At 30.1% G+C, this 26,228-nt stretch overlaps 3 protein-coding genes across 6 annotated transcripts; 1 reads left to right on the top strand and 2 right to left on the bottom strand.

The window, feature by feature from the left end:
- Positions 1-4,967, bottom strand: LOC109809238 (xylan O-acetyltransferase 1). 3 transcript variants are annotated; one of them, XM_020372488.3, is made up of 7 exons: positions 4,671-4,967; positions 4,362-4,561; positions 2,576-3,111; positions 2,295-2,466; positions 1,476-1,675; positions 1,193-1,351; positions 1-701 (listed from the first exon to the last, which is right to left on the bottom strand). In XM_020372488.3, the coding sequence occupies exons 3-7, from the start codon at positions 3,064-3,066 to the stop codon at positions 353-355; spliced, it is 1,371 nt and encodes a 456-aa protein (XP_020228077.1). In that variant the 5' UTR covers positions 3,067-3,111; positions 4,362-4,561; positions 4,671-4,967; the 3' UTR covers positions 1-352. The 3 variants fall into 3 exon arrangements, with proteins under 3 accessions (XP_020228077.1, XP_029129058.1, XP_020228076.1); XM_029273225.2 differs by lacking the exons at positions 4,362-4,561; positions 4,671-4,967 and adding an exon at positions 3,384-3,696; XM_020372487.3 differs by lacking the exons at positions 4,362-4,561; positions 4,671-4,967 and having other exon boundaries at positions 2,576-3,363.
- Positions 4,968-5,868: 901 nt separating this feature from the next.
- Positions 5,869-8,308, bottom strand: LOC109808554 (N-(5'-phosphoribosyl)anthranilate isomerase 1, chloroplastic). Of its 2 annotated transcripts, none has more exons than XM_020371595.3 (5): positions 8,162-8,308; positions 7,204-7,266; positions 6,661-7,025; positions 6,421-6,584; positions 5,869-6,316 (listed from the first exon to the last, which is right to left on the bottom strand). In XM_020371595.3, exons 1-5 carry the CDS (start codon positions 8,169-8,171, stop codon positions 6,091-6,093), a joined length of 828 nt encoding a protein of 275 aa, XP_020227184.2. In that variant the 5' UTR covers positions 8,172-8,308; the 3' UTR covers positions 5,869-6,090. The 2 variants fall into 2 exon arrangements, with proteins under 2 accessions (XP_020227184.2, XP_020227185.2); XM_020371596.3 differs by lacking the exon at positions 8,162-8,308 and adding an exon at positions 7,962-8,137.
- An 11,047-nt stretch (positions 8,309-19,355) lies between these two features.
- LOC109809730 (jasmonate-induced oxygenase 2) lies at positions 19,356-22,241 on the top strand. The gene is made up of 2 exons (XM_020373116.3): positions 19,356-20,387; positions 21,732-22,241. Exons 1-2 carry the CDS (start codon positions 19,371-19,373, stop codon positions 21,978-21,980), a joined length of 1,266 nt encoding a protein of 421 aa, XP_020228705.2. The 5' UTR covers positions 19,356-19,370; the 3' UTR covers positions 21,981-22,241.
- The last annotated feature ends 3,987 nt before the right edge of the window (positions 22,242-26,228 follow it).

The following is a 26,228-nucleotide window of genomic DNA, read 5'->3' as shown; positions in this document are numbered from 1 at the left end:
TCCAATCACATACAAGATATGTTTAGTTGCTTTATTTTCTTTCCAAGGATGCATTGTACAATTCAGTTGCTTGCTGTGCTTCCCACCTCAGCCAAATGGGCTCAACAAAAGAAACACGAAGAAGAAATAAAAAGAGTAAAAACTGAAAAGGCAAGGCCCAAGTCCTAGATCTCAATCTACAAGAATAGAAAGCTAAAGAAATGTCTCAAAAAAATTTACAACTTACAAGAACATAGAGACAAAACTAACAAAGACTGAGGCAATGAAGCGAAAAAGAGATAAAGAGAAAATTTTATAACAATTATGTAAAAAAAAAATATAAAAAAAAAGTTGTGAAGTGAAGAAATTTTGGTCAAGATTGAGAGATGATACGTGTGTATAGGAACTCGTTCCACGTGTCAGGTAACCCAGGTAGACACCAATGGATACAATCTGCATAAGTAGCAGGATCAGCTTGTTGTTCTGGACTTAATATTTTGCCTTGACGTATGGTGTAAACAGAGGTATGTGCATCTTTTCTAAACTCTGACAAAGTTGTGATGTTAAGGAAGTTCACTGGCACCTTCATCGACTGTGTCACATTGTTGGCAACAACAAAAAGCCTACGATCCGTGCCAACTTGCAATGTTGTGGACATGTTGAGAATTGGGGTGGTCTCTTTAGCACATTTTATGCCATCTGGGTTGTTCCAAGCTTCACTCCTACAATGGGAAATGCGTATAGTTATAAAATGTTAAATTCATAACCCACAATGCAAACTATGAACCATAAACTTTTGCAACCATAGTAGTATACTAGTGTGTCACTAAACCTAACTACCAAATATTTAACGTGAGATCACCAACCATGTTATTTAATTAGATCATAGAGAGGATGGCTTCACCTAATGGCACAACAAATAATATTGTAGTATTTGGGATTACATAATGCTCGTGGAGGATTATTGCACGAGGATTTGTTGTGTAGTTCAGATATTTATAAATGAGACAAATTATTAGATAACCCAAAAAAGTGGCCACGCGCAACTAATTTTGGGGACAGCAAAGTAGTCTATCAAACGTGACGAAAAGCAAGTGCTATTTAAGAACAATACATTTATTGGTATTACAAAAAGCAATTGTTGTTTTTTGACCAAAGAATCACTTTTTTTTTCTCTTAAATTAAAAGAGAGAAATTAAGGTTTGAGCATTACTTAATATGAAGAGGGGACATGCTGGAGAAGAAAACTTTGGTGCGATTTGGATCGATGTTATCTTCCACCCATTTAGACCACGTGTTGAGGACTCTCCCATATGCTATTGGTCGAGGGACTTCGTCGTACTCCGTTGATCCTTCATTAAACGACCCTCGTCTTTTGCATATACATCACCCCACAAACACAAACACTAAAAGTTTCATTCTTTTTTGATCCAAAAATAAGAAAGCATATATGGACGAATAAAGAGGACTAGAGAGAATATATATGACATGCTTACAAGACTTTCATAGTGGCAGTATTCATCCACCATATGTAGGTGTTAAAGATGAGATAGTCCACATTCTTCCAGTTAACAGCATGCTTTTCGATTGATTCAGTCATGATAATACGGTTCAATATGCTGTGCATCTTTGGATCATCTGAATTTGACTCTACAAGGAACGGTGCCCAGTAGAACTCCACTGTAGCATTATAATCCTGCACACACACAACCAGCTAGCTACTGAATCAACACGAGTGGATCCTAAGCTATACCATATGAGGTCCACCTTATCCCATGACGCAACACATTATGTTATATTCACCACTTCCTTAACTAACAGGTGATTGTCACGATATTCCAAAGCCAGATCAACGTGCAGACAAAAGCCAAAATAATAAATACTAGGTGACTTGGTTATTTAAATTGGTCAAGTAATTAATTCAGTGGTCCACCAACATGATTCTTATAATCTTATTAATTGCAACTTTTGTTAGCAATTTTAGTCAATAAGAGTCATAATTAATGAAATGGAACACTGTAGTAGCCTAGAATTATGCCAATGATTAATTATTATGTCAAATTATGTCGACAAAATGCCGAACTATAGCACCCCTACTTTTCTTTTGGAATCTCTTTTAATAAAATTGTTATGATATCAAATATGGACATATCTGTTAACAAGCCATTGCAAGATTATTCTTTTATGAAAGGTGTCCGATTCGAATATCGTGCATGTAAAAAAGTAATTAAAAATTACTGATAAAAGTCAATCAAGTTATCTAATAAAAATTACTCATTAATGGAATGAGATATAGAAAAAGGAAAAACAAGAACCTCAATTCTGAAGATAGAAAGAGAGCCAGTCTTGTTCAAGCTCTTTTTGCCTTGTGGTACAGCAGACTGGACCAAACAAATCATTGATTCCCATTGGTTCCTATTCAATGAGTCTCCAACAAACATTAGCCTCTTCCCTCTAAGCTTCTCAAGCAAAAGTTTCGGTTTGAACCTTGATAATTTCATACAAACATAATCAATATCTAATTCTAATAACAACATTAGTAAAGCAAAGAGAATTGAGAAAATAAAAGAGAAAGTGAAAGAACTAAAGTATGTACTTAGGCAAAGAGCAATCTCTTGGCTGCCATCTCCAATTCTGATAGAGAGAATCACGTCTTCCATTCCTCATGCAGGTGACTTGTGCAGTGAGGAATTCGCATTGTTCTTCTTTGTACAAAGGATGTGTCACGTTATCAAGAACCCACTCCCCAGTGAACAAGTCACACTCTTCTGGAGGCAACACAACCTCTTCTTTTTCTTCCCCATACTCTTCCACCATCATCTTCTCCTCTTTCTCCTGAGCCACAACGGCTTTCAAGTCAATCGGTTCTTGAGTTTCCTCGGAGTCCTCGACCTGGTTTTTCTCCAGCTGAGTTCTTGAGTTCTTGGAAACCGTTACTTCTGGTTCTTGGATTTCTTGAGCTTTAGGCCTCAAGAATGTTAACTCAGCCATTGACTTAACGTCCTCGTTGTACATGAAGACCCCAAAGAGGAACATGGAGAGAACCACCACGGCAATGGAGATGCTACTGTTCCTTTTGCCTTTCATTGTTGTGGTTTCTGAGTTGGGAATACTGTTCTTGCGGCGAGGAGGCTGCATGGAAGAGAGAAAGATAAAGAGAAAGAGTGAATAACAGAAGGCTTGGGTTTGAGGCCTTACAAGGAGGGGGGAGAAAGGGATGAAAATATAGAGAAAAAAATGAACAACATTGAGGAAGAGAAACCAAGATTTTTTTATTTTTTTTTTAAAGTTTAGTATTAGGTTGTGTTTGTTTAATTGGGGTTGGTGAAAGGGTGTTGTCGTTGAAGAAACTGGGACAGAAAAGGGTATCGGTGAAGTGAAGGAGGATTGTGTTTCTCACTCACGTTATCAAGTTCTTATTTGTTTCAGAATTTTTAATTCCTATAATGCATTTGCAACCGCTGTGAACGTTTCTCCCTCCCTTTCAGACAATACGTGTGAGAGAGGAGTGATCTCAAAGCCTTCGGAGTTGGTCCTAGTCGGAATCAGTTGAAAGGGTGCATGTGTGGTGTGGTGGAGTTCAGGCACTTTGGTAGACATAATGTTATTGTCTTTCAGTTTCACATTGCAAGGCTGTGTTTTGATCGATCATTGATGGTCAGAGAATGGCTTTTCTTTTTTTTTTTTTTTTCTTGGTAGAGAGTGTTGCGCTGGTTGTGTAGCCCCCACTAGAGTCTAGAATCTATCAAGTCAATGGTTATATAGAAGTTGTTTGGACCTATAAAATAGTAACTCACTTATATTTGCTGATTTGCCTCCTATTTCCACCTTTTTTAGGAAACAATTAGTGTTTTGTTGGGTCTACCTCTATCTGTGCAGGTCCCATGCAGAAACCCTGATTAGTGGCTAAGGTAGAAACCATTTGGATCAATTAGCTCAAACTCACGCCTCTCATCATGATCTTGGATATTTGATCTTCCTAATTGGTGCAACTGCATAAGCTTCATCTTTTCTGTTAACGGTTGGAGATAAAATTTCTTTGTAGACTACAGGACTATCACTGTTTAGTCATTGAACTAGTAGTGTTTGACATAACATGAACCTAACCTAAATCACAATCGTTAAAGCTAATTAATTGGTAATTCTTTTTAAAAGCAAATATTCAAATTATTACTATCTTTATGTTGGAGATAAGTAAAAGCTAAGGAATCCTTTGTGATTTTTTTAGAGTATTGAGTACACCGGCCACTTGTTTATTGCTATGTACTTGCCAACTTCATTTCCATTGGGTGTTTGTTTGATGGTGGGGACATGGCTTTTTTTCCAAGTTACGGCAATATGCACGAAAAGCTATAAAAGTGGTAATCTTCAAGAAAACATACATATATGTAAGCGTTCGTTTTAGTTTCAAAGGCAAAACTGCTCAAAACATCGAAGTCAGGTTCTCTTCAGTTATCTCCAAATCTCCCTCCTCACCTTCATTATCACTCTTTCAATCTCTTTTTCACTATCTGATCAACTTTCAGATGTGTACGTGCTAACAGCTAAATGGCAACTTCACTGTGTAAAAGCCAAAACATGTCTGATCAAAAAAGTAAAAGGATTAACAACCCCTTATAAATATATTCAAAAGATCACCCAAATCTTATCTAACACAAACATAAACAAGGTATAGGGACAGAAAATGAGACCTTAAAATTATATTAATGGTGTCTAACAGTGATAGGTTGTGGATCAGGCAGGTACTGCCAAAGAATGAGCAACAACTCTTGTCGAATTTCCACTGGTTGTTTTCAAATGCAGCTACTTTCCGGTACAGAAGGAAAAGAAAAAACCAAAGTCCTACTTCTTCTTACACCAGTTTTAAGCCATATCAGCATCAATATGTATGCCCAACTCATATCGTCATCGGTTTGATGTTGTTCAACTACTCTCGACCCTGAGCCAATCATTGCTGGGAGATAAATAATTTACAAAACAACCTTGTATGACCAACTACGAATCAACAATGTGTAGTTTTTCCTTTACTTCCGGAGAACCCAAATTCTTGTAGCATAGATATTTGCAAACCACATTTCATTAAATACCTTATCACTTTTCTTATCCGAAAAAAATATAAATATGCATAATATATAACATGTTTTTAATAATATTATCTAAAGATGAAGTAATTCAAGAATAATAAATAAAATTTTGTTTGCAAATAACACTATTATGTTAGTTGTTTAGGTGTCCGAGCAGGTAGAATCCCACATTTGACATTTTAATTGTCTAGGCATGTTTTATGCATTTGTTTAGCTGGACTTGTGATAATGAGAATAGGTAAGAGCATGATAGGTTAAGTCAAGTTTATCTATATTTTTACTAGGGACAAAATAATGACCAAATAATTTATTTAAACTTACTCCAATCAAGACTCAAATTAACAAGACCTTGTTAACTAGATATTTTAACATAATATATTAATATGAATATTATATATTTAGTTAAATTGTAAAATAAAATAAGTATAACAATTAAATCAAGATATATTTTACAATATATATTTTAAAATAAATAATTATATATATATATATAATTAATGCAAGACATTAAACAAAACTGGAACAATCCTTTAGAATGACTCGAAACCATCCTTAAAGGACAATGGATCTAATTTTAAAACATGAACTCGTTCAATCTTCTTTAAAATCGGGCGGACCTTGCAAACCCCTGCTTGAGAGTCTTCATACTGTAGCAACTCTTTCAAAATAAGCCAATTTAAGTACTGCTCTGAATTAGAACGTTACTTCAAATCAAGAAGATTACAACTGCAGTGAAGTTGTGTGTAACGATAAACAGGAAAAACATGACAAGACAACTATTCCTTTAAGAAAAAATTTGAGATAATTAAGGAAAAGCAGCTTGTTTTATGCGGATTTGTATTGATTATATAAAGATTGCATCCATGTGTTCTCACCCAGGTTTACAATATTCTCATGCCTAGAAAACAGCTCCCAAGAAAGAACTTTAGGGATACAATTCGTTTTGAAAACAAAATTGTAACAAGCCATCATGAGGATATTTCCAAATCACATTTCTTTCTTGAGATACATAATAATTTAAGGTGAATCAATACTGAAAAGCATGCACAACATTCATGAAGGAAGCTATTCTTGATTGATCCTTACGGATTCCATCTGATGCACAAATGCCACTGCTAACATCCACCCCTTCAGGCCTGAGTGTAGATAGAGCCTCAGAAACATTCTCAGGATTGATCCCTCCTGCTAAGAGCCAACCGTACTTGCTTTTGGTTTTTGGTAGTCTCAACTGGGCCCAATTGAATGCCTTACCACTGCAAAGACATCTTATGAGTTCTATGATATTCACGTGCATGGGAAAAAGAAGATTATCTAACAAGCAGATGGACATTGAGCCATTCAAGATGTATGCCTTTACCTTCCACCCTTTGCACTATCTACAAGAACCCAATCAACTAGAGAACACTCTTCATCAGAAATTTTGTTTAAAAGGCTCCCGTCCTCATTTGCATGGAGAACATATATTACACGATTTTCCTGAACTAAAGATGGAAAAGCTAACCGAGATCCTTGTCCATGAAGCTGCATTGTCCAAATATCACAAAATTAAGCATTTAATTGTCATGGAAGGCACATTAACTGTAGGCAAAAAAAATACCTGCACAAATTCAAGGTTTGCTGCATCAGAAGCTCTTAGAATTGTTTCTGAATCATCATCCACAAATACACCCACAGGCTCTGCTCCATAATCCCTTGCAACTTTTGATATGTCCATTGCAATAGAAAGCGAAACTGAACGCTCTGAGTTAGGCCACATGATCATTCCAATAAAATTTGCACCAGCTTCAGCTGCCATTGCAGCATCTTTAGCTGATGTAATGCCACACATCTTAACCAAAGGTTGACTCTTTCCGAGATCCTTTGATGAGCATGAATCATTGTCCACGTTGGTAAGGTTGCAGGAAACTTTATGCTTAAGACAGAACCTTACACTTGAAAATTGCAACTTCTCTCCTCTTAAACCTACAGAAATTATGTTAAAACATTTGAATATTGATTCATTTAAGAATTATGACCATGGTCACTATGCATGGTCAATGCAAGCAAAGACATGAAATTAAGTCCAAATGAGGATAAATGCTACTTTGGTTTCCACTTATATTGAGACACAGAGCAGAATAAGTACAAAGAATTGGACTACCATTAATTGGTCTTTGGTGGAATTTTGTAGCTCTAAGTTGCAAGTAACTCCCAGTGATTGAACCTGTACAAAGAGAACAACAGATCTTGCAAGGTCAGCTGAATTTCTTTTTCAAAAGTGCAGGGTTTGACATAAGTACCTGGAAAATTCTTTGTCACTGATAATAACATGAAAATGCTAAATAGATATACGCTTCAAGACAAATTTGAAAAAATACGTAGAAAATATAACACAACCTTATCACAATTGTGAAGAAACTGAGCATTTATAAAGAACAAAACTTGTGTCTATAAAACTATTTTTTATGACTGTAATAACAACAACAACAACAAGAAGTAAGCATTTCCCCACTAGATAATTAGGTCAGCTATATGAATCAAACCCCGTCATAATATTCTATTGTGAAGCATGCCTACGCATATGGGCAAAGCATTGATGATGGTTTTGCACATAGTTTTCCTTAGTCTTCCTCTACTTATCAATTGAGTTACCCTTCATCTAATCTATCCTCCTTATTAGATGTGATACACTCTTTTTTATGACTAATATGAAGATGAGTTGGTGACAAGCACTATGATAATTAAGGATAAGAATGTCCGTATAAACAACAATTGCCTATGATAAAATTGAATATAAGTAAATTGGGGATTCGCAATCCCTAAAAATTAACGTAATTATGAATGGAGGCAGGAAGGGTCAATCCGAGCAATAAATCCAGAAAAACCAAGCAACAGAACCTTATGCAATGCACGCATTACCTAACCTACTCTATAAATGAATTTGTCATGACAACAAACTACTGTCTTGTAGAACAAAGAGATTGGTAGAGCAATGCTTCCCCATCAAGCACTAATTACAATTTTGCAAACGAATGCTGAGTTATCAGAAACCAAGGTAGGAAAATGATCAAAGATGTGGGATGAAAAGAGAGTGACATGAAATGGGTAAAAGGAGAAACCTGAAACCATAGTGAAAGTTTGGAACGCTGATAAAAGCCTCAGTGCGGGAATCAAACAAAAGGAGGACGAATACACTTCGAATTTAATTATACTACAAAGAAGAATACAAGTATAATAATTACTAGTGAAAAAGAGTCTTTGCTATAAAAAATAACAAGAAAAAAATTCTTTGGTTAACTTTAAAAAAAGTGAGATAGTTAACTAAATTAATTAAGAGAGTAAAAATATTTAAAAGAATTTGATACTAAATTAGATATCTTATTTATTAATGTTATGGATGTTTGTTATTTTTTTCTCGTTATTTAAATAAATTAATTACCTTAAACCCTTTCTTTGGAACTACCTATTATTATTTAATCTCATTTTTTTTATTTCATTTCTTAAATAAAATAATTTTATGTATCTTTTACACTAGTATCTTATAATCTACATTTTTATATTTGTTCATAATGGTTGTTGCATCTCTACTTTTTTTTATGACTATTTTATCTTTAAATTTTTAAATAAATAGATTAGATTATATTTTTATTTCTATATATTTATTTGCAACGTTTGTCTCTCTAATTTAAAATTGAACCATTTAATCAATTTTATTTTAAAAATATGAAATTTCATTTTTTTATCATTAAATTTTAATATTATTTAATGACCTATTATCATTTAAGTGGACTAATATTTACTAACGTGATATATAGAGATATAAATTTAAAAAGAGCATATAAAAATGTTTGTTTATATATGTCTTAACAAGTGATCATTATTTATTCTATTAATAAGTCTTATTTACATTTTTTTTTTATTTCTACACATCAATTAAGTATGATAAAGATTAAAATTTAATAATTAATATATGTTAGTTTGACAAAAAATTATATTTTTAAAAATTAAAAAAAAAACTAAATATCTTTATTTGTAATAAAAGAATCAAAATTGTGAATTGATAAAAATAAAAGGATTAATTACATAATTTAGTTAAATAAATAATAATACAAATATAATAAATAGAAAAACTTTGTTATTATATTGTTGGTATTATTTTCTAATAAAAATTATTATTTTAATTATAATAATATATGAAAGTATATATTATTGAAATGAAACTCTAATCCTATCATAAAATGCATCCATGTACTTACTTAAGTTTTGTCATAGTATTAAAATCAACAAATTTTTAGTGCTAAAAAAAATGTCAAATTCATCCGATCAATTAGATGAACACTCCTAATTATAAAATGTACAATACTACAATATAATTTTTTTTAACTGAAATAAATGGTTATTCACTTATTTGAGTTCTTTCTAATTTTTTCTTCTATGTTTAAGAAACAAAGAGTTCTAAAAGAAAAATTTTGGTAAAAAGAATATGTATGCTGAAAGCAATCTTATTCAAATTAGATAAAATTATCACTCGTGATATTTAACACAATTAATACATACTTGAATTGGATATCACGAAATAGTTGTAATTCTAATTAATTAATTATGTAAGCGCAGTTTGAATGATTGTTATCTGTTCAGCTGATAGTTGGCCCAGTATTCTTAAATCCTGATGCATTAAGCCTTAAATGATACACCAGGCCTGGGCTTTTCTTAACTCATTCATCACTGGGTCGTCGTCACAAGAGTCCTCAAAATATATAGTTTCTTACTTTTGTTATATATATATACATACTAGCGTAAAAAAATACTTCATATTTTTAATGTATTTTTAGAGTATAAAAAATAAGTGAATTATTAACTATTTAAAAATAAAAAAATAAAAGTAAATTATTAATAATATGGACAATTTTTTTAAATAGTTATAGTTGTAAGAATAGTTTTTAAGCTGTTTAGAAAAGTAGAAAAAATTTTAAAAAAATGACGAGAAAGCGTATCATTTTGTCCCGAAAATGATTTTGGAATTCGAAATTACAATTTAAAAATGGCATTAAATTAAAATATTAAAAATACGTTACAGGCGTCTAAATACATTACAATATTTTAAAACACTATTAAAAAAATTAATAAATTTAAAAGTGACAATAAAATTAAATGTAATAAAATTAAATATTGTTCAACAAAAAATTAAATGTAATAAAATCGCTATTCGTAATATATTCAAAATTCAAAATAAATTATATATAATAATCTTATTCATATAAAATAATAAATATAACATTTAAGTAAATAATGCATGAAAAAAAAAATAAACTATCTTAATTTAAAATATTTTATTTTCTTAATTAATATTCTATATTTTGTTACTCATTTCTGTCGCAACCCGAAAATTTCCGATCTCGCGACTAATGGTTTAGACATCCTTTTAAAAGTTTCATCAATTAAGGAATGTCCGGACACCAGACTAATCCTTACCTTAATTAATGGTTTTAAAAAATGAGTTCATGAAGTCGCCACCAATGTTTTACTCAAAATATTGGAAAAAGAAAATATTGTTTAAAGTCCAATAATGGCCTTGATAACCAAAATTGGGTTCAGAGGTCGATTACGTGTAGGGAAGCTATTAAGCACCCCTACAACGCCCTTAATCGGTACCCTATGACGAAGTTAACATTATAAACAACAATAATATAAATATTAAATTCCCTTTTATTGATGATAATTATTTACATGCTTGAAATTTAAATTAAACAATTGACTCTGAAATATCTACATGATTGCGTTTATTATAACAATATTTATCAAAAATAAGAGACAAAAGAGAGAGAAGAAGATTGATTGAAATACCTTGTATCAAGCTTTATTAAATCTTTCAATATGGAGATTCTAAGTGCTTTGTGACAACCTTTCACACTACAATGCCTCACAAAATCTCAAGAAATACAAGAGAGAAAACGAGAGAGAAAAAGAGAGAAATTTCGAGCTCTAAAAGTTTGGACGAAATTTTGGAGACCCTCAGAAATGTGCTCAAACTGTCTATTTATAGGCTTCAGACAGGGTCCAGAATGGCCCGTTTCGAAAACGGAACGACCCGTTCTGATTATGGCCGTTACGTGTAAATTTTGTAACTGGAACGTCCCGTTCTGAAATTGGAACGGGTCGTTCCAGTGATAAAATTAACATGTCACTCGGTATGTTGGAATGGGCGTTTCAAACAAGGATCCTTAGGCTTTTTTTATAAGTTGGAACGGCCATTCCAGTTTAGGAACGGCCCGTTCCAGTGAAAGCTTTAGCCCTCTTTTAAGAGTTTGGAACGGCCCGTTCCAATTTAGGAACGGCCTGTTCCAAATTGGGAATGGCTCGTTCCGGTTTTGAAACAACACGTTCCAATCTTCTAGAATTAACTTGTTTGGGCTTTTGGGCCTTCTAAAGTCCTGTCTTGTTATTTGCATACTTCGGGAGCTCCTTCCCTTCATAACAAAGGTCCATTTCCTTGTTTGTATCCTCCCGGACGAAATTGGATGTCTACAATTTCAACACAAAATTAACCCAAGTTTGTGATTAAAAAAAACTTTAAAAAAATACTAAAAAAATGTAAACTATTAATGTTAAGTATCCATACTATACTTACACATGAATACACAAGTAATTTTATTACTTCAAGTCGTTGTTCAATAAGTCTTTATCATCATAATCTTTATCTTTCATATTTTATAGTTTTCGATAATACTTGTTCAAAGAGTTAATATAATTAATGTTGTAATAAATGAAAAAATATCTTATTTCTTTTAATATGTTATTATTTATATTAACCTTATTAAGTTGATAACAGATTCATTTATCTATTTAATTATCTTCATAAATATTTTTAAATTATTTATAAACTTATCTAATTTTTGATAAAATTTAAGGAGTGTTCCATTTTATTCCTTGATTTAACCCTTCTCATATATACACTTTTATTTATATGTTTATTTTCACGTTTACAATTGACAAACTTACATTTAACTCAATCCACCATATTTATACTTTTTGTTTGGGTGCATAAGAATACATGTGGATTATTCAACCACACTATTCTATCTCTAATCATTAATGAGAAGAAAAAAAAATCCATCTAAAATAATTCAATCATATACCTTACAAATTTAATTATCAATTTAAAAATCTTTACAACTACCTAATTAAAAAAGCTTGGATGACAAACATAAAAACAATGTGAACATTAAATAAACCGATTGAGAAAATTAAGGACAGTCTATTCACCTAAGCTAAAATAGAATTGCTCACTCCCATTCTGTCCCAGCATGAAACTTGTTATACTAGGAAATCAACACAAGACAACTCATGCTGCCTACCTTTTGTTTTTTCTTTTAAACTAAGATTACTTACCCTCAAAATTTCCTATATATAGAATTATAGTTTTTTTTTTTTTTTTTTTTTTTTTTTTTGCTAAAAACCTATTTTGGACCCTTATAATATTTTTTTGTTTTAATTTAGTCTCTCATTAATTTTTGGTCTCAATTTGGTCCCAAACTAATTAATTGGTTTCAATTTAGTCCCTCATAAATTAATTGGTTTCAATGTGGGACTTTCCGTCCAAATTTCTTTAACGGAATTAATTGTTGGCCACGTGGATGCCACGTAGATGCATAGGTAGATGCCACGTGGATGTCAAATTTTTTGAAAACCACTGGAACCAGAACGGCCCGTTCTGAAACCGGAACGACCCGTTCTGGTTACACTTTCGGTGTGTTAATTTTGCATTCGGAACGACCCGTTCCTGGTGCAACATTAACAGACTAAAAGTGCAACCAGAACGGTCCGTTCTGATTTCAGAACGGGCCGTTCCGGTTCCAGGTGTTTTCAGCAAAATTGGCATCATGAGTCATCCACGTGGCATCCACCTATCTATCTACATGGCATCCACGTGGCCAACAGTTAACACCGTCAAACACTGAATTTGGTAATATTGTCAATGAAAATTGATAACTTCAATTGTTAAACAGTTAGACTATACAGTGTAGAACCTAAAGTAAAGGAAGATGATACACAGGACTAACATTTTACCACACAACTATATGTAGGGACAGATCTAAGTTAATCATAGTGGGGGCACTTACTCTCACTAAAAAAATTTTCATTCTTTTTTTATTATATATAAAATATTAATAATTTTATAATATATATATATATATATATAATTATATTTTAATTATGTTGTTATATCTAATATAATAAATATATTAATATTTTTTATATTTTTTTTATTGTTTAATTTTTTTGTGGTAAAATTATCTTCATTTTTAATGAAGAAAAAAATTACTTATTTCAAGAATAAGTCTTGATAAATTTATTCTATTTAATAATTAATGTTCTATATTAAATTTTTAAGAGTTTAATTGTTAAATTAAAAAGTTTTTCATGTATAGATTCAATTTATAAAAAAATTTTAAAAATTAAAAATCATATGATACTTTGTTAAATTAATTCAAATTAACATATAAAATATTTTTGTTTTAAATGAATGTAAAAATTTAGAGAACACTAGAAGAAAATAAATTAATAATTTTATTATGTTTATCTTATTAAATTTTATCATTTTATTCCTCTAATTTTAAATAAGTTACAAAAAATTATAAAGTGACACTTAAATATTTTTTCAGATAGAAAAAGAAAAAAAAAGTTATTACTCTATTTATAAGACAATTGTATTTAATAAAAATAAGTAATTTTAAAATTTTTACCATAAAAAAATAATTTTCAAAATTATTATATTTTTTAATAAAATTAAAAATTAATATTCTATTCTCAGTTTTGGAACGACCGTTCTGATTCTAGAACGGCCCGTTCTGAACCCAGAACGGGCCGTTCTGGTTACAAAACGGACCGTTCTGCTCTACTCTTGGTGTGTTAATTTTGCATCTGGAACGGCCCGTTTCAGATGCAAAATTAACACACCAAAAATGCATCCAGAACGACCCGTTCTGGTTCCAGTGCTTTTCAAAAAATTTGGCATCCACGTGTCATCCACGTGGCATCCACCTATGTATCTACGTGGCATCCACGTAGCCAACAGTTAACACCGTTAAAGAAATTTGGACGGAAGTCCCACATTGAAACCAATTAATTTATTAGGGACTAAATTGAAACTAATTAATTAGTTTGGGACCAAATTGAGACCAAAATTAATAAGAGACTAAATTGAAACAAAAAAGATTATAAGAGACCAAAATAGGTATTTAGCCTAGTTTTTTTTTTTTTTTTCAATCACGTACACAAGCCACAAGGTATCAAAACGAACTAACGAAGTAAAACAATAAACTACTGTGAAGGCTCTGAAGGCCCTTTCGACCAAATCGATCACCATAATCCATAAGATAAAAAAAATTCAATTATTTTAAAGTTTTATCCCAGTCGGTATAGGAAATTTCTTAATTCGGTACAAAAAATGTAATACCTATCTATATATATTATATAGTACGTTTATTGTATGAGGAAAAGTTCACAGGTGTCTCATCCATGGAGAAATTTCTTATTTATATTATTTAACTAGTGTAATAATGCTTGTAAAAAAAACTAGTATAATAATAATGTGCGATGTTGTACTAGTATTAGATTTATAATTTTTACAGTACCATTTTTTAATTTATATATATATATATATATAAATTATAACAGTATATATTATTATATATGCATATAAATATTTGCAATAGATATTATTATTATTAAATATGTATATAAATAATTATTGACTTGAAATATGTTTAAATAAAATTATATTCATAAATGTCTATTAAAAAGTATTGGCTTAAAATTAAAAATAGAGGTACGCCACCAAAAAGAAAAATAGATAAAGAGGAGGAGTGAGGGAAAATGAGGATGAATGAGTAAGTCCTATTTAACTTACTCGTTTAATAATTTTTTTATTATAAATAATGAATTTTATTGATGCAAATATTTCACTTTATTGATAACTTTTATTTTAACGTAGTATTAATGCAAAAATATCTTTTAGTATCGTTTTTGTACATTGATTTAGCAATATAGAAAGTGACGTAATTTATATTTTAAATTTTTTGCAATTTGAAGCAAGTGTTTACAGGCGTTGTAAAATAAATGTAATATGTGTTTGAGAAATTATTTTGGTTGTGAGGGTTGTGGCCTGTGGGGGAGGACAGAAGAGGAGGAAAAGTATTGGGAAAAACTCAAGTCGAGATTAGGCAATTGAATGGTATATAAGTGGAAAGCAACCCTCACCTTACAAACCGGTTTTGTAAGGTTGAGTTAGGCTTAATCCACTATTCTAACATGGTATCAGAGCCATTTAGATCCACTTTAAAAATGGGCCACAAGTCCCGCCAATCCTAGATCATTAAAAAGGGTCACCCACCATTTATTCACGTACCAAACCCAATAATGCTAGACGTGAGGGGGTGTATGATTTTGTAAGGTTGAGTTAGGCTTAACCCACTATTCTAACAAAAAGGAAGCGTCAGAGGTGAATGTGTTATGTGACTCTCCAAATTCCTTCATTAACTTTACCACTAGAGAGATATGTGACTGTGACTGTGACTGTGTCTCTGTGCAAATGTTCTTATCTTTTGTCTTCTTTTCTAAAATATAGCCTCTCTCATGTCTTTATGTTCTATATAAGTGTTGATAAATAAGAGAGTTAATTCTTTGATACTCTCCAACTTTTTACGACTTCATTTTTTAAGCCAATTCATCAACAGTTGGTTTTAGTAGAGAGTTTATGTTTTGGCTTCTGAGTTCAGAACCCGTCTTGTAAGAGAAAAAAAAAGAGGCAGAATAGAAAAAAGGTATATTGTTGGGGGAATTAATGGGGTGGGAGAAGGTAGGTGCGAGGGGGTAGGTGCAGGGGAAGTAGGTGCTGAGGAGGAGCAAGTCATATGAAAAGGTGTCAAGAACCCACTTCTTTTTTTACATCACTTCACTAATACATATACAATATCATTTTTAACCCATATAAATTTCCTTTACTACTCATAATATAATTTTTATTTAATCAAAATTATATTACATGATATAACGGTTAGATTTGCAAATTTTTTATTTTATAAATTTTATTAAAGTCTCTACGTGTGTGTAATGAGAATCTAAATGCATGTTTTTTTTTTAATTTACTTTTAGTTTTTCCGTAAAATAAATATAATTATTTCTTTAAATAACACATATATTAAGATTTTAGAATTATCGGAGTCTCAGTGGCGGAATATAAGAATTTTATGTAGAAAATCTTAACTTCAAATTTTATTGTTGTCCTTATATTTTTGTTTTATGAATAATAAAAAAATCCAAGAACAGATCCTTTAATTTTTATTTATATAATGAAATCACAAGGCGATGTCATGAATGATTGGGGCTGGCTCCCAACTCCCAAGTTGGTGAGACGTCGTCGTAATTCATATGTTGTTAGTTTTCAGTGTTGGATCATGCACAGCATTTTATTTTCCTTTTAAAACTGCAGAAGCTTTGACCTTAATTATTTTATAATGCTAAAAGTAAAACGTGTTTAAAAAATAAACCATAGATTACAACTGTTGGAGTGCAATTTGTTAGACTTTTTTTTCTGTGCCGTGATTCAGTAATATTTAGTGATTAATATTTTTTTTAGTGTTAATAACATTGATTATGAAAATCAATATTGTATTATTTTAATTATATCAGTAGATCATTACAAGAAATGTTACATATAATGACATACAAACAATGTTACTATAGATACAATAATATAAGTATATATCTATTTGACATATAACTACTTACAATTTTAGTATTAATTTTAAATAAAATTTAACAACATATTTTATATATCATTACAATTTATATCACATTTTTTAACAATATATCAACATATATTATATTTATTATGTGTTTAAAAGTAATTTTTATTAACACGTATTATATTATTATAAGATGTATGTCACTATATAATAATTTTCTTGTTGTGGAAGTTCGATATAAAACTTTTGATACAAATGATTTGTAATGAATTGAATTATTAACTTAGCATATTCAGTTAGGTATTCTAATAACATATCAAATGTTATTTAAATTCTTTAAATAAGCAACCCACGTGGATTTATATATGTCACTTGAATTTTAAATAATTTATTTAATTTTTATATTAATGCAAGTTTTTAACAAAAAAAAATTGCTTAATTTACAAATGTGTTTTCTCTTTCTTTAATATATCATATTATATTTGTTATGTGTACATACAAATGTTAAACAATAATTAATTAGGTTTAATTTAAAGAAATTCAAAATCACATGTCACATATCAAAATATCATTTTCTTGTTAAAAAACTCATTAACAACTCAACTCCTATTAGATGCTCTAACTCTTATATGAATTTATATGAGTATTTTTTTATAGTTTTTTTTTTTCAATAAAAGTATATTTAAGAGGCTTTTCTTAACTTTTTTTAATTTATCATTTTATTTTTATTTCTAAATTCCATTTCAATAATTTTTTTAAAAAAATATTAATAGTTAAAAATAGTATTATATGAGTGTATGTAACAAAATTTTACAATTTTTGATATTTTTTTGTATAACTAGAAAATATAACTTTTTATTAAGTCAACTAATTTTACTAGCAGCCTTAATCTAATAAATTGTAATTGTTGAAAAAACAATATACAAGAGACTAGATCCAAATGCTGGTATGGAAAAATAAATTATCTCATTTTAAGAATAAATTAATTTTTTTTAAATAAATTTTAACTTATAATAAATAGTACATTATTTTAAAATGTGTTAGAATTTCATCATGTTGTTAATATTTCACATGCTTAATATAGAGTCTATGCATTAGTAAAATTTGGCTATTTAACATCATATATATTTAAGTTAGTTATTTTTTGAATCAGCTTAAAAATTTACACAATGATAATTTTATAATTATTGCATCATTTTCTAAATTGACCATAAAAAGATAAACATTAATCATCAGATACTACGTGGTTTCTCATAATAATCGATATATATAGTAATGTATTAAAAGATTCCCTTTTGTGATACCGAATCCCTTACTCTCAATCTCCCCCCTCTCTTTCGTGCTAAACTGTCATCTTCCTCTCATGAGTTTCACCTTGTCATTGCTTTCTTCCTGAAAACTCCAAGAACTTCATATTCTCCATCTCTCAAACATTCCCTATCTCGTGCTATGCTTCACTCTGCAACCATTCACCTGTATGCTTGTTTCTCACTCACTTTTCACATAGTTATTAAATTTATTTTCTAAAAATAATGTTTTCCACGTTCATTATTTTATACATATAATCTAATACCATAATTCATGTTCTATATCTTATTATTTCAACAATCTAATTCTTTAAGGCTTTAACTAAAAAAATTTAATACATAGATCAAGTGTGCAAATTCTTAAAAAATTTAAAAACTATTTAATACTTCATTTCATTAATTTAAATTAAAGTATAAAATATTTTCATGGTTATCCATCAATTTATATTAACGAAATGGAGTATTAAATATTTTATAAAAAAAATTATGATCTTAATTTATACATTAATTTTTTTTAATTCAACAATTAAATTGTTAAAATTACATGTAAAATAAAAATTATTGAGTGTAATAAATGAATATATATATATATATATATATATATATATATGTGTGTATATATATATATAATATTTGGCTTAAAATTGTTTTTGTCCCTTAAATTTAAAATTATTATTTTTAATTATTGTAATTTAAAGAAAATCTTATTTTAGTCCTTATATTCAAATTTTGTTAAAAATTTTATCAAACATTATTATATAAAATCTGTTTATTAATATTTATGTTAATAAAAATATCACATTAAATTCAATTGATATTAAATAACCATCTTAATTTGTCATTTTTAGATATATTATTGGTAATCTGAGGGACTAAAACAAGAATTTTAAAAATTACATAAACTAAAAATAAGAATTTTAAATTTAAATAACTAAAAATAAATTGATTTTAAATTTTAGAAATTAAAAATATATTTAAGCCATAATATTTTTATCTTTTATGGTTGTTGGGATGTCCAACAATTTATTTTAATGTAAATAATAGTTTAATGATAATAGTTAAGAAATGTAAAAATAAGCATATTTGTTTGGCGTCAACGTCATGAAAAACATGACAAGCCAGTCGGCAGTCTCCTGGCCCCCATACCCATACTTGGCAAAAACAAAACCCCACCGAATTGTCTCGTGACTTGGAATTAACTTGCACAGCATTCATACCTTTTAAACCTAAACCCCACAAATTCCACGTTTTCATTTACGTCCATTTCATTTTCCATGACATCACTCTCCCCTCCCTCATATCATATCCAACCCCCACACACTTCCTACGCCTCAAATGTAAATCCTTTAAATTTAAAGCCCTTAACTTCCTTATTCCATATCTCATACTTAATTTGCACACCAACCCTATCAATACCTATAGCAATAGCAATAGCAATAGCAATAGCAATAGCAATGCTTAAAAACCAACAAGATTGGCCGGAGCCAGTTGTCCGGGTTCAGTCCTTATCCGAAACTTGCATAGATTCAATCCCCCAAAACTATATCAAGCCTTCTTCTCATAGGCCTTCCATAAGCCCTACAAGTTTTGATGATGCCAATTGCAACATCCCAATCATCGACCTCGGAGGCCTGTGGGGTGCCGACCAACATGTCACCGCCTCCATCCTCACCCAAATCTCTGAGGCTTGCAAAGACTGGGGGTTTTTCCAAATCACAAACCACGGTGTGAGCCCCGATTTGATGGACAAGGCCAGGGAAACTTGGCGCCAATTCTTTCACTTGCCCATGGACGTCAAGCAGCAATATGCCAACTCCCCCAAAACTTATGAAGGCTATGGAAGCAGACTTGGAGTTGAGAAAGGTGCTATTCTTGATTGGAGTGACTACTACTACCTTCACTATCTTCCCTTGTCCCTCAAGGACCATAACAAATGGCCTTCCTTGCCTCCCTCATGCAGGGAAGTCATTGAGGAGTACGGGAGAGAGTTGGTGAAGCTATGTCGCAGGTTGCTCAGGCTTTTCTCCATAAACCTTGGATTAGATGAGAAAAGCCTTGAAAATGGTTTCGGAGGGGAAGACATAGGGGCGTGTCTAAGGGTTAATTTTTACCCTAGCTGTCCACGCCCAGACCTCACTCTCGGTCTCTCATCCCACTCAGACCCCGGAGGAATGACCATGTTGCTACCGGACGATCAAGTTCCCGGTCTCCAAGTCAGGAAGTGCCATGATTGGATCACCGTCAAGCCTCAACGCCATGCTTTCATCGTCAATATCGGTGACCAAATTCAGGTCAGTTCTCTCCCAGTTATCCCTATTCCAGAATTTCCATTCTTTGGCCACGATTCATTCATCATCACAATTCACACACGCAAACATGTCCACGTGGAGGGGACACTTGTCATCTCCAATTATTACTTTTTCCCTATAACGATTCACAACTCGAAACGTCCCGGTCCCACGAATATATACTTCATTAATTTACCCTGGAATAATTAAGACACAGCTTTAATATATACTTGATTCATTTTCTTTCAAGATTGGACATCTGTCTATAATATAAAATATAAGTTTTGTTTTGGAAGTATATTTAAAAGAAGAAAATTTAAAAATAGAAACGTTTTTTTTTTATAAATTAAATTTAGTTTACACATACATTAAAAAAATAGTATGTTTTAAAAAGTTAATATGAGAGATTTTTACAAATTATTTATGTATGAATTATGAAAAATAATATTTAATTTTTTCTTTATCTTTTTTCCTCCGATAAATATATATAAGAATATGACAAATTCTATAGTACCCATCTTATTTAAGAGGGTACCGGTACAGTTTTTTATATTTTATATTTTAAATTTTTAAATTATTTAGTCATTTTATTTTTATTTTATATATTCTAATTTATTTGTAATAATATTATTATATATTTAAATAGTTTAATTTTAATAATTTTTTAAGTATATTTTTATCTTTTCATTTAAAATTTTTGAACTTTTATATTTTTATTTTAATAATTTTTTAAGTATATTTTTTGTCTTTTTGTCTTAAATTTTTAAATTTCTATATTATAATTTTAATAATTTTTTATTTTTACTATTTATTAATTTTCTTTTTTTAATATTTTATAATATTATTGAAATCTTATAATTTTAATCTCTATAATTTTATCTTACTTTTTATTTTATAAGTATAAGTTGAATTATTCATTTTATAATTAAATTAATTTTTTTTAAAATTTTTTTATAAATTTTTATATAAAAAAATGTGTTAAAACCCCTCAATCTTTAAGGATACCGTAGTAACTCCCTAAGAATATTTATCCGAACACGTTATAGTCAATCTAGAACTTATGCCTACGTGTCTTTTTAAAATATTATGCTCACACATAAAGGCTAAAGCGGATAAACATTTGACCAAGAAGGTCTAAGGATAAAGTCATAGGTTTGATGTGAAAAAGATTCCTTCACACTCTCGAAGAATAAATCAATCAATAGAGTCCATCTGATTAGACAGAGGTAAAGAAAATGAAGATAAAATAAATAATAAAGACATGTATAATTAAAATTAAGGATTTGAAAATTTAAAGTTATTTATGTGGGTGATGAATTAATTCGTTTATTTTTGTGTGTGGAGAAGGTTCTAAGCAATGCAATGTACAAGAGCGTGGAACACAGAGTGATCGTAAATTCAGATAAAGAGAGAGTCTCTCTGGCCTTTTTCTACAACCCCAAAAGTGACATACCCATAGAGCCAATAAAAGAGTTGGTAACAGAGGACATGCCTGCACTCTACCCACCCATGACCTTCGATGAATACAGGCTCTTCATCAGAACGAGAGGACCTCGTGGCAAATCTCAAGTTGAATCTTTAAAGTCTCCAACATGATCATCAATCTTCTCATATATAGGATCTTATCGCATTTTACCCAGTATAATTAATTAATTAATTAATTGTAAATCTCGTAATCAGATCGGGACTTGTTTGCACATTGAGCAACGTATCTAGATTATATAAGGATCCATATATGTATAATTAAATAGAGATTGGATATTTAGATATGTAATTGTTTGAAAGAAGATGTTTTATATGCTTTGCTATGTAACGATGCTTAAATTTTGTTGACCATCAAGATTAAGATTTTTCCTAGGTGTGTGTAAATAAAAATTGGGTTTTGTCCCCCACTTCTCCCAATCCATGATTAATTAAGCACACCATAATTTTAAAAAACTAGATATCATCATTCTATTACCACATTAAATATAGAGACGACTGTCTGCTTGATATGCCTTATTTCAACTTCATGGTATACTACACCTTCCTGTCCTTTTCTTTGCCGTTTGTTTATGTTGCTGCTCATATTTTCCCCCCCTTTTTAGTTATACTTCTTGCAACAAATTGCAATACTATATGTGTTGTGTTTGATTATCTCTTAAAATCACGTGCATTCAACAAAATCTTGCAATCATGCTTAGTGCTCTAGAACGTATCATATGAATAGTTAAACGGTGATCCAAATACACACGATTTGTATTTGGTTATATTACACGTAGGTTTCATATTATTTGAACTTTTTTAATAAGATCAAATGCTTTTTAGAAGTTTGGAATAAAGTTTTAGGGTTTTTTAAAAAATAAAAATAAAAATCCCATGTATATGTTAAAAATAATTAAAATTTATAATGATGTTGTAAAAGTAGTTCATTAAAAAAAATTAAAACGAGTGTGTTTACAAGTCACTAGCTTATAAGCTGATTTAATTATTTTTTAGTTAATTTAATCAAATATACTATCATAATTTAGTAGTTTTTAACTTGTTTTCACGTGTTACATCAATTAGTTTATAACTCAAACAAATAATTTATCCTTATATTTGTCTAATAGTTTTATGACTAACATACCAACTCTACAATAGTTTATTTAAAGTATAGGTTGTTATATTCACATGCATTTGTAAGATATTTTATAATTTTTATTATCCTAATTAAAACTTGTAAAAGAAATATTTATAATTGTACATAAATTTGTTGTTTTGTGATTGAACATTAAATTTATAAGCAAACAAGTATAAAAAGATAGATATAAAGTTAAGGAAAAACAATGAGAATGATTATTAGGATATCTATCTACCTCCTCTATTCTCTTAAGAATATTTACATATAATTCTTATCACTTAGTGTTATTAAATTTATTTTTAGCATTTAGAATTATTAGGTAATTTGATTTAAATCATATTTAGAATTTATTTTTCCGTCCAAATCTAAATCTCAAATCAAAAGATGAGTGATAAGTGATTAATTCACCTCAAGCATTAAGCACAAGAAAAATCACTAACATGAATAACACGATATCATATATATAAAACGAAATGATTACAAAAGAGTTTTATAGATTTACTTTCAATCCCAACAAGGAGGAAGATTAGCTACTTATGATGGTAAGAGCAATCTCTATTTGTAATAAAAGCATGAGAAAAAAAAATGACCCAAGATCTTTCCTTCCTAGAGGTCTTGAATCTTTTTCCTTTCTTTTGTTCTTCATTCTCTTTCTTTCTCGAATTTTTTATCTATAATTTTCTTTTTCCAATTCCCTTTTATATCTTTAGTTAAAAAGGCAGAGCATCACTTAAGTGAGCAATCCGCTCAACTATTTTAGTTTGGTTAAGCAAATTTTAAAATTTTTCATGTTGAAGAAAGTTCAATCTGAACCCTTTCTAGTTCGCTTAACACTTTTTCGTTCCAATTTTCTTTTTTCTTTGGACCATATTTGTTTAGCTATTTTGATTTGGTTAAGCCAAATCTTGTGGAACCTCTCATTTATTTTTCTCCATTCCGTTGAGCGAAATTCATTTAACTAAGTGATTTTCACATTTTTTTAGGACTTGAGACTTCATCAATTCAACAGAAAATTAGGACTTATTGATCCACAAAAATTACCATCTCTTCAAAACAAATTAATTTACATATCCTTTTGATTTTCACAATATTCTTGGTAGGGATGGCAACGGGGCAGAGCAGGTACGGGTTTCATGATATCCGTCCTTGTTCCCACGAGTTAAACCCATCCCCGTCCCCGTCCTCATACCCGTTGGGTATAGATTTTCATCCCCATCCTCGTCCCCGTCAGGTATCGGGTATACCCGTACCGGTACCCGTACCCGTCAATTTTTTTATTTTTAATTTTTTGTAAAAAAATGATATTTTTAAATTATTTTTTATTATATTATAATTATAATTAAGTTATTTTTTTTATCTTATATTATAATAAATAATCACACATAAAAAATATTAAATTTTTTTAATATAATTAAATTGAAAGTGAGTATTAAATTAAAAATGAGAACGGAGACGGGTACGGGTATAGGTACGGGGCGGGTAAGTACATACCCGTACCCGTACCCGATTTAATATATCGGATTTTACCCATACTCGTACCCGTACCTGGTCAAACCGGGTATTTCCCGTCAAAGTTGGGACGGTTCGGATATTACCCGTAGATACGGGTATGTTTGCCATCCCTAATTCTTGGCGTTAAAATTAATTTTTCCTTTTAATCCTAGACAAATAAGTCTCAACAAGATCAAGATTATATTTTTTAAAGTAAAATTGATACTTATTGTTATTCTCACTAATTTACTTAACATCTTTTTTCACTTTTTTTCCAGTTTAGAAATTCTTTTGCTTATATTATCACTTTTAACAATGTCATGTTTTACTTTACACATCTTTAGTTCTCACACTCACAATGACAATAAATATCTTTGATGTTACCCATGTTAATTTGACTTGTCAATTGTTGTCATTGCACTATCCCTTTATACAATTTTTTTGTTTACTAATAATATTATTATATAAATTATTCAAATATTAAAAAATAAAATTTATAATTTAATTAACGTATATTTTTTTGAAATGAAGGAAACATATACAAAAAAATTAAAATTGAAAAGAATGACCATCAATCTTCCTTTAATATAAAATTATCAATTTTTTATCATTATTTTTTAATATAAGTTATTAGAAATAATTTTAAACATTGGAAAGATAGCAAAATAATCGTTCCACGAGTCAACACATGAAAAGTAGGTCATATTGATTATACTAAACCAAATTGACTGAGGTTTTTTCAAAAATATTTTTACATGAATAAAAGAAAAGTAAAAAAAAATCGTAAAACTTAATTTTTGGCCTCGATCACCCATAGAGTCAGAACAAATTAAACTTAACCTAAATTGTGAGCTATTTAAGCTACGCGTTGATCTGGGTCCTTTGTGTTACCTCTACCCATAAAAAAAACGACTTACAATTATAAAGCATAATTATCTAACCATGCCATATCAGAAATTCAGAATTTCTTTTTAACTAATCTAATGTCTGATGATGTTCATGTTATTTACTTATCTGATTATATAATTTTCTTATCCTTTGCAAATCCATTTCATTTTTGCTCCCAGTAATTGATTGATTGCAAAAACACGTGTCCATCAAGAAAATTTATTTGTGCTAATTGTAGAAAAAGTTAAATAAATTCATTTTTCTCTGGTTTGGAATGACATGCATCTAGGATTTTTGTTCGAGGTAAGACCCTAAAAAATCAAAGCATTCTAGAGTGTAAGCTGTCCTTCTAGGTCTAGGGTTTAGGAATTTATTTTTACTTGTTCATGGGTTTTATAAACCTTACAAATATTGTAATTTTCTAAAGTCATTTTATTATCGTAATATCTAGTTATTAAAAATAAGATTCTATCCTAGATACGATTTTTCATAGCAAACTTATTTCGATCCCCTTTTAGAGTGGTATCCACTTAAAAGTCGGCCTCCCTCAATACTCGAGTAGTCCCCCTTAGCCCAACCTTCAACATACTCAATTGAAGATTTCCACCAAGGCCTCTCGGCAAAACCATCTTAGAATTTATTCGAGATGGTAGACTTGCCCCCTAACCCTAAGCCTAAAAGGCGTAAGACTTGATTAGTAGTTACAATATTTGACTCTTTCAGCAGAATCATCTTGAAATTTATCTAAGATAGTATACTTGCCCCTAAAAGGCATAAAGGCTTGATTAATAGTTGAGATGCTTGACTCCTTTCGGTAGATTCCTCTTGGCAGAACCAAATTCTAGTTTTTTGAGAAGAAATTT

Source organism: Cajanus cajan, chromosome 3 (genome assembly GCF_000230855.2).
Source record: "Cajanus cajan strain Asha chromosome 3, NIPB_CcT2T_4, whole genome shotgun sequence".
Lineage (NCBI taxonomy): Eukaryota > Viridiplantae > Streptophyta > Magnoliopsida > Fabales > Fabaceae > Cajanus > Cajanus cajan.
This window is presented reverse-complemented; position numbering and strand designations above follow the sequence as displayed.

Coding starts and splice junctions, on each gene's coding strand:
- LOC109809238 (XM_020372487.3), bottom strand. CDS start 3,117: ATGCAGCCTCCTCGCCGCAAGAACAGTATTCCCAACTCAGAAACCACA. Junction 2,467..2,575: donor AGAGATTGCTCTTTGCCTAA/GTACATACTTTA, acceptor GAAATTATCAAG/GTTCAAACCGAAACTTTTGC. Junction 702..1,192: donor ATGTCCCCTCTTCATATTAA/GTAATGCTCAAA, acceptor TTCCCATTGTAG/GAGTGAAGCTTGGAACAACC.
- LOC109808554 (XM_020371595.3), bottom strand. Junction 7,026..7,203: donor CCACCAAAGACCAATTAATG/GTAGTCCAATTC, acceptor TAATTTCTGTAG/GTTTAAGAGGAGAGAAGTTG. Junction 6,585..6,660: donor CAAACCTTGAATTTGTGCAG/GTATTTTTTTTG, acceptor TGGACAATGCAG/CTTCATGGACAAGGATCTCG.
- LOC109809730 (XM_020373116.3), top strand. CDS start 19,371: ATGACATCACTCTCCCCTCCCTCATATCATATCCAACCCCCACACACT. Junction 20,388..21,731: donor ATATCGGTGACCAAATTCAG/GTCAGTTCTCTC, acceptor TGTGTGGAGAAG/GTTCTAAGCAATGCAATGTA.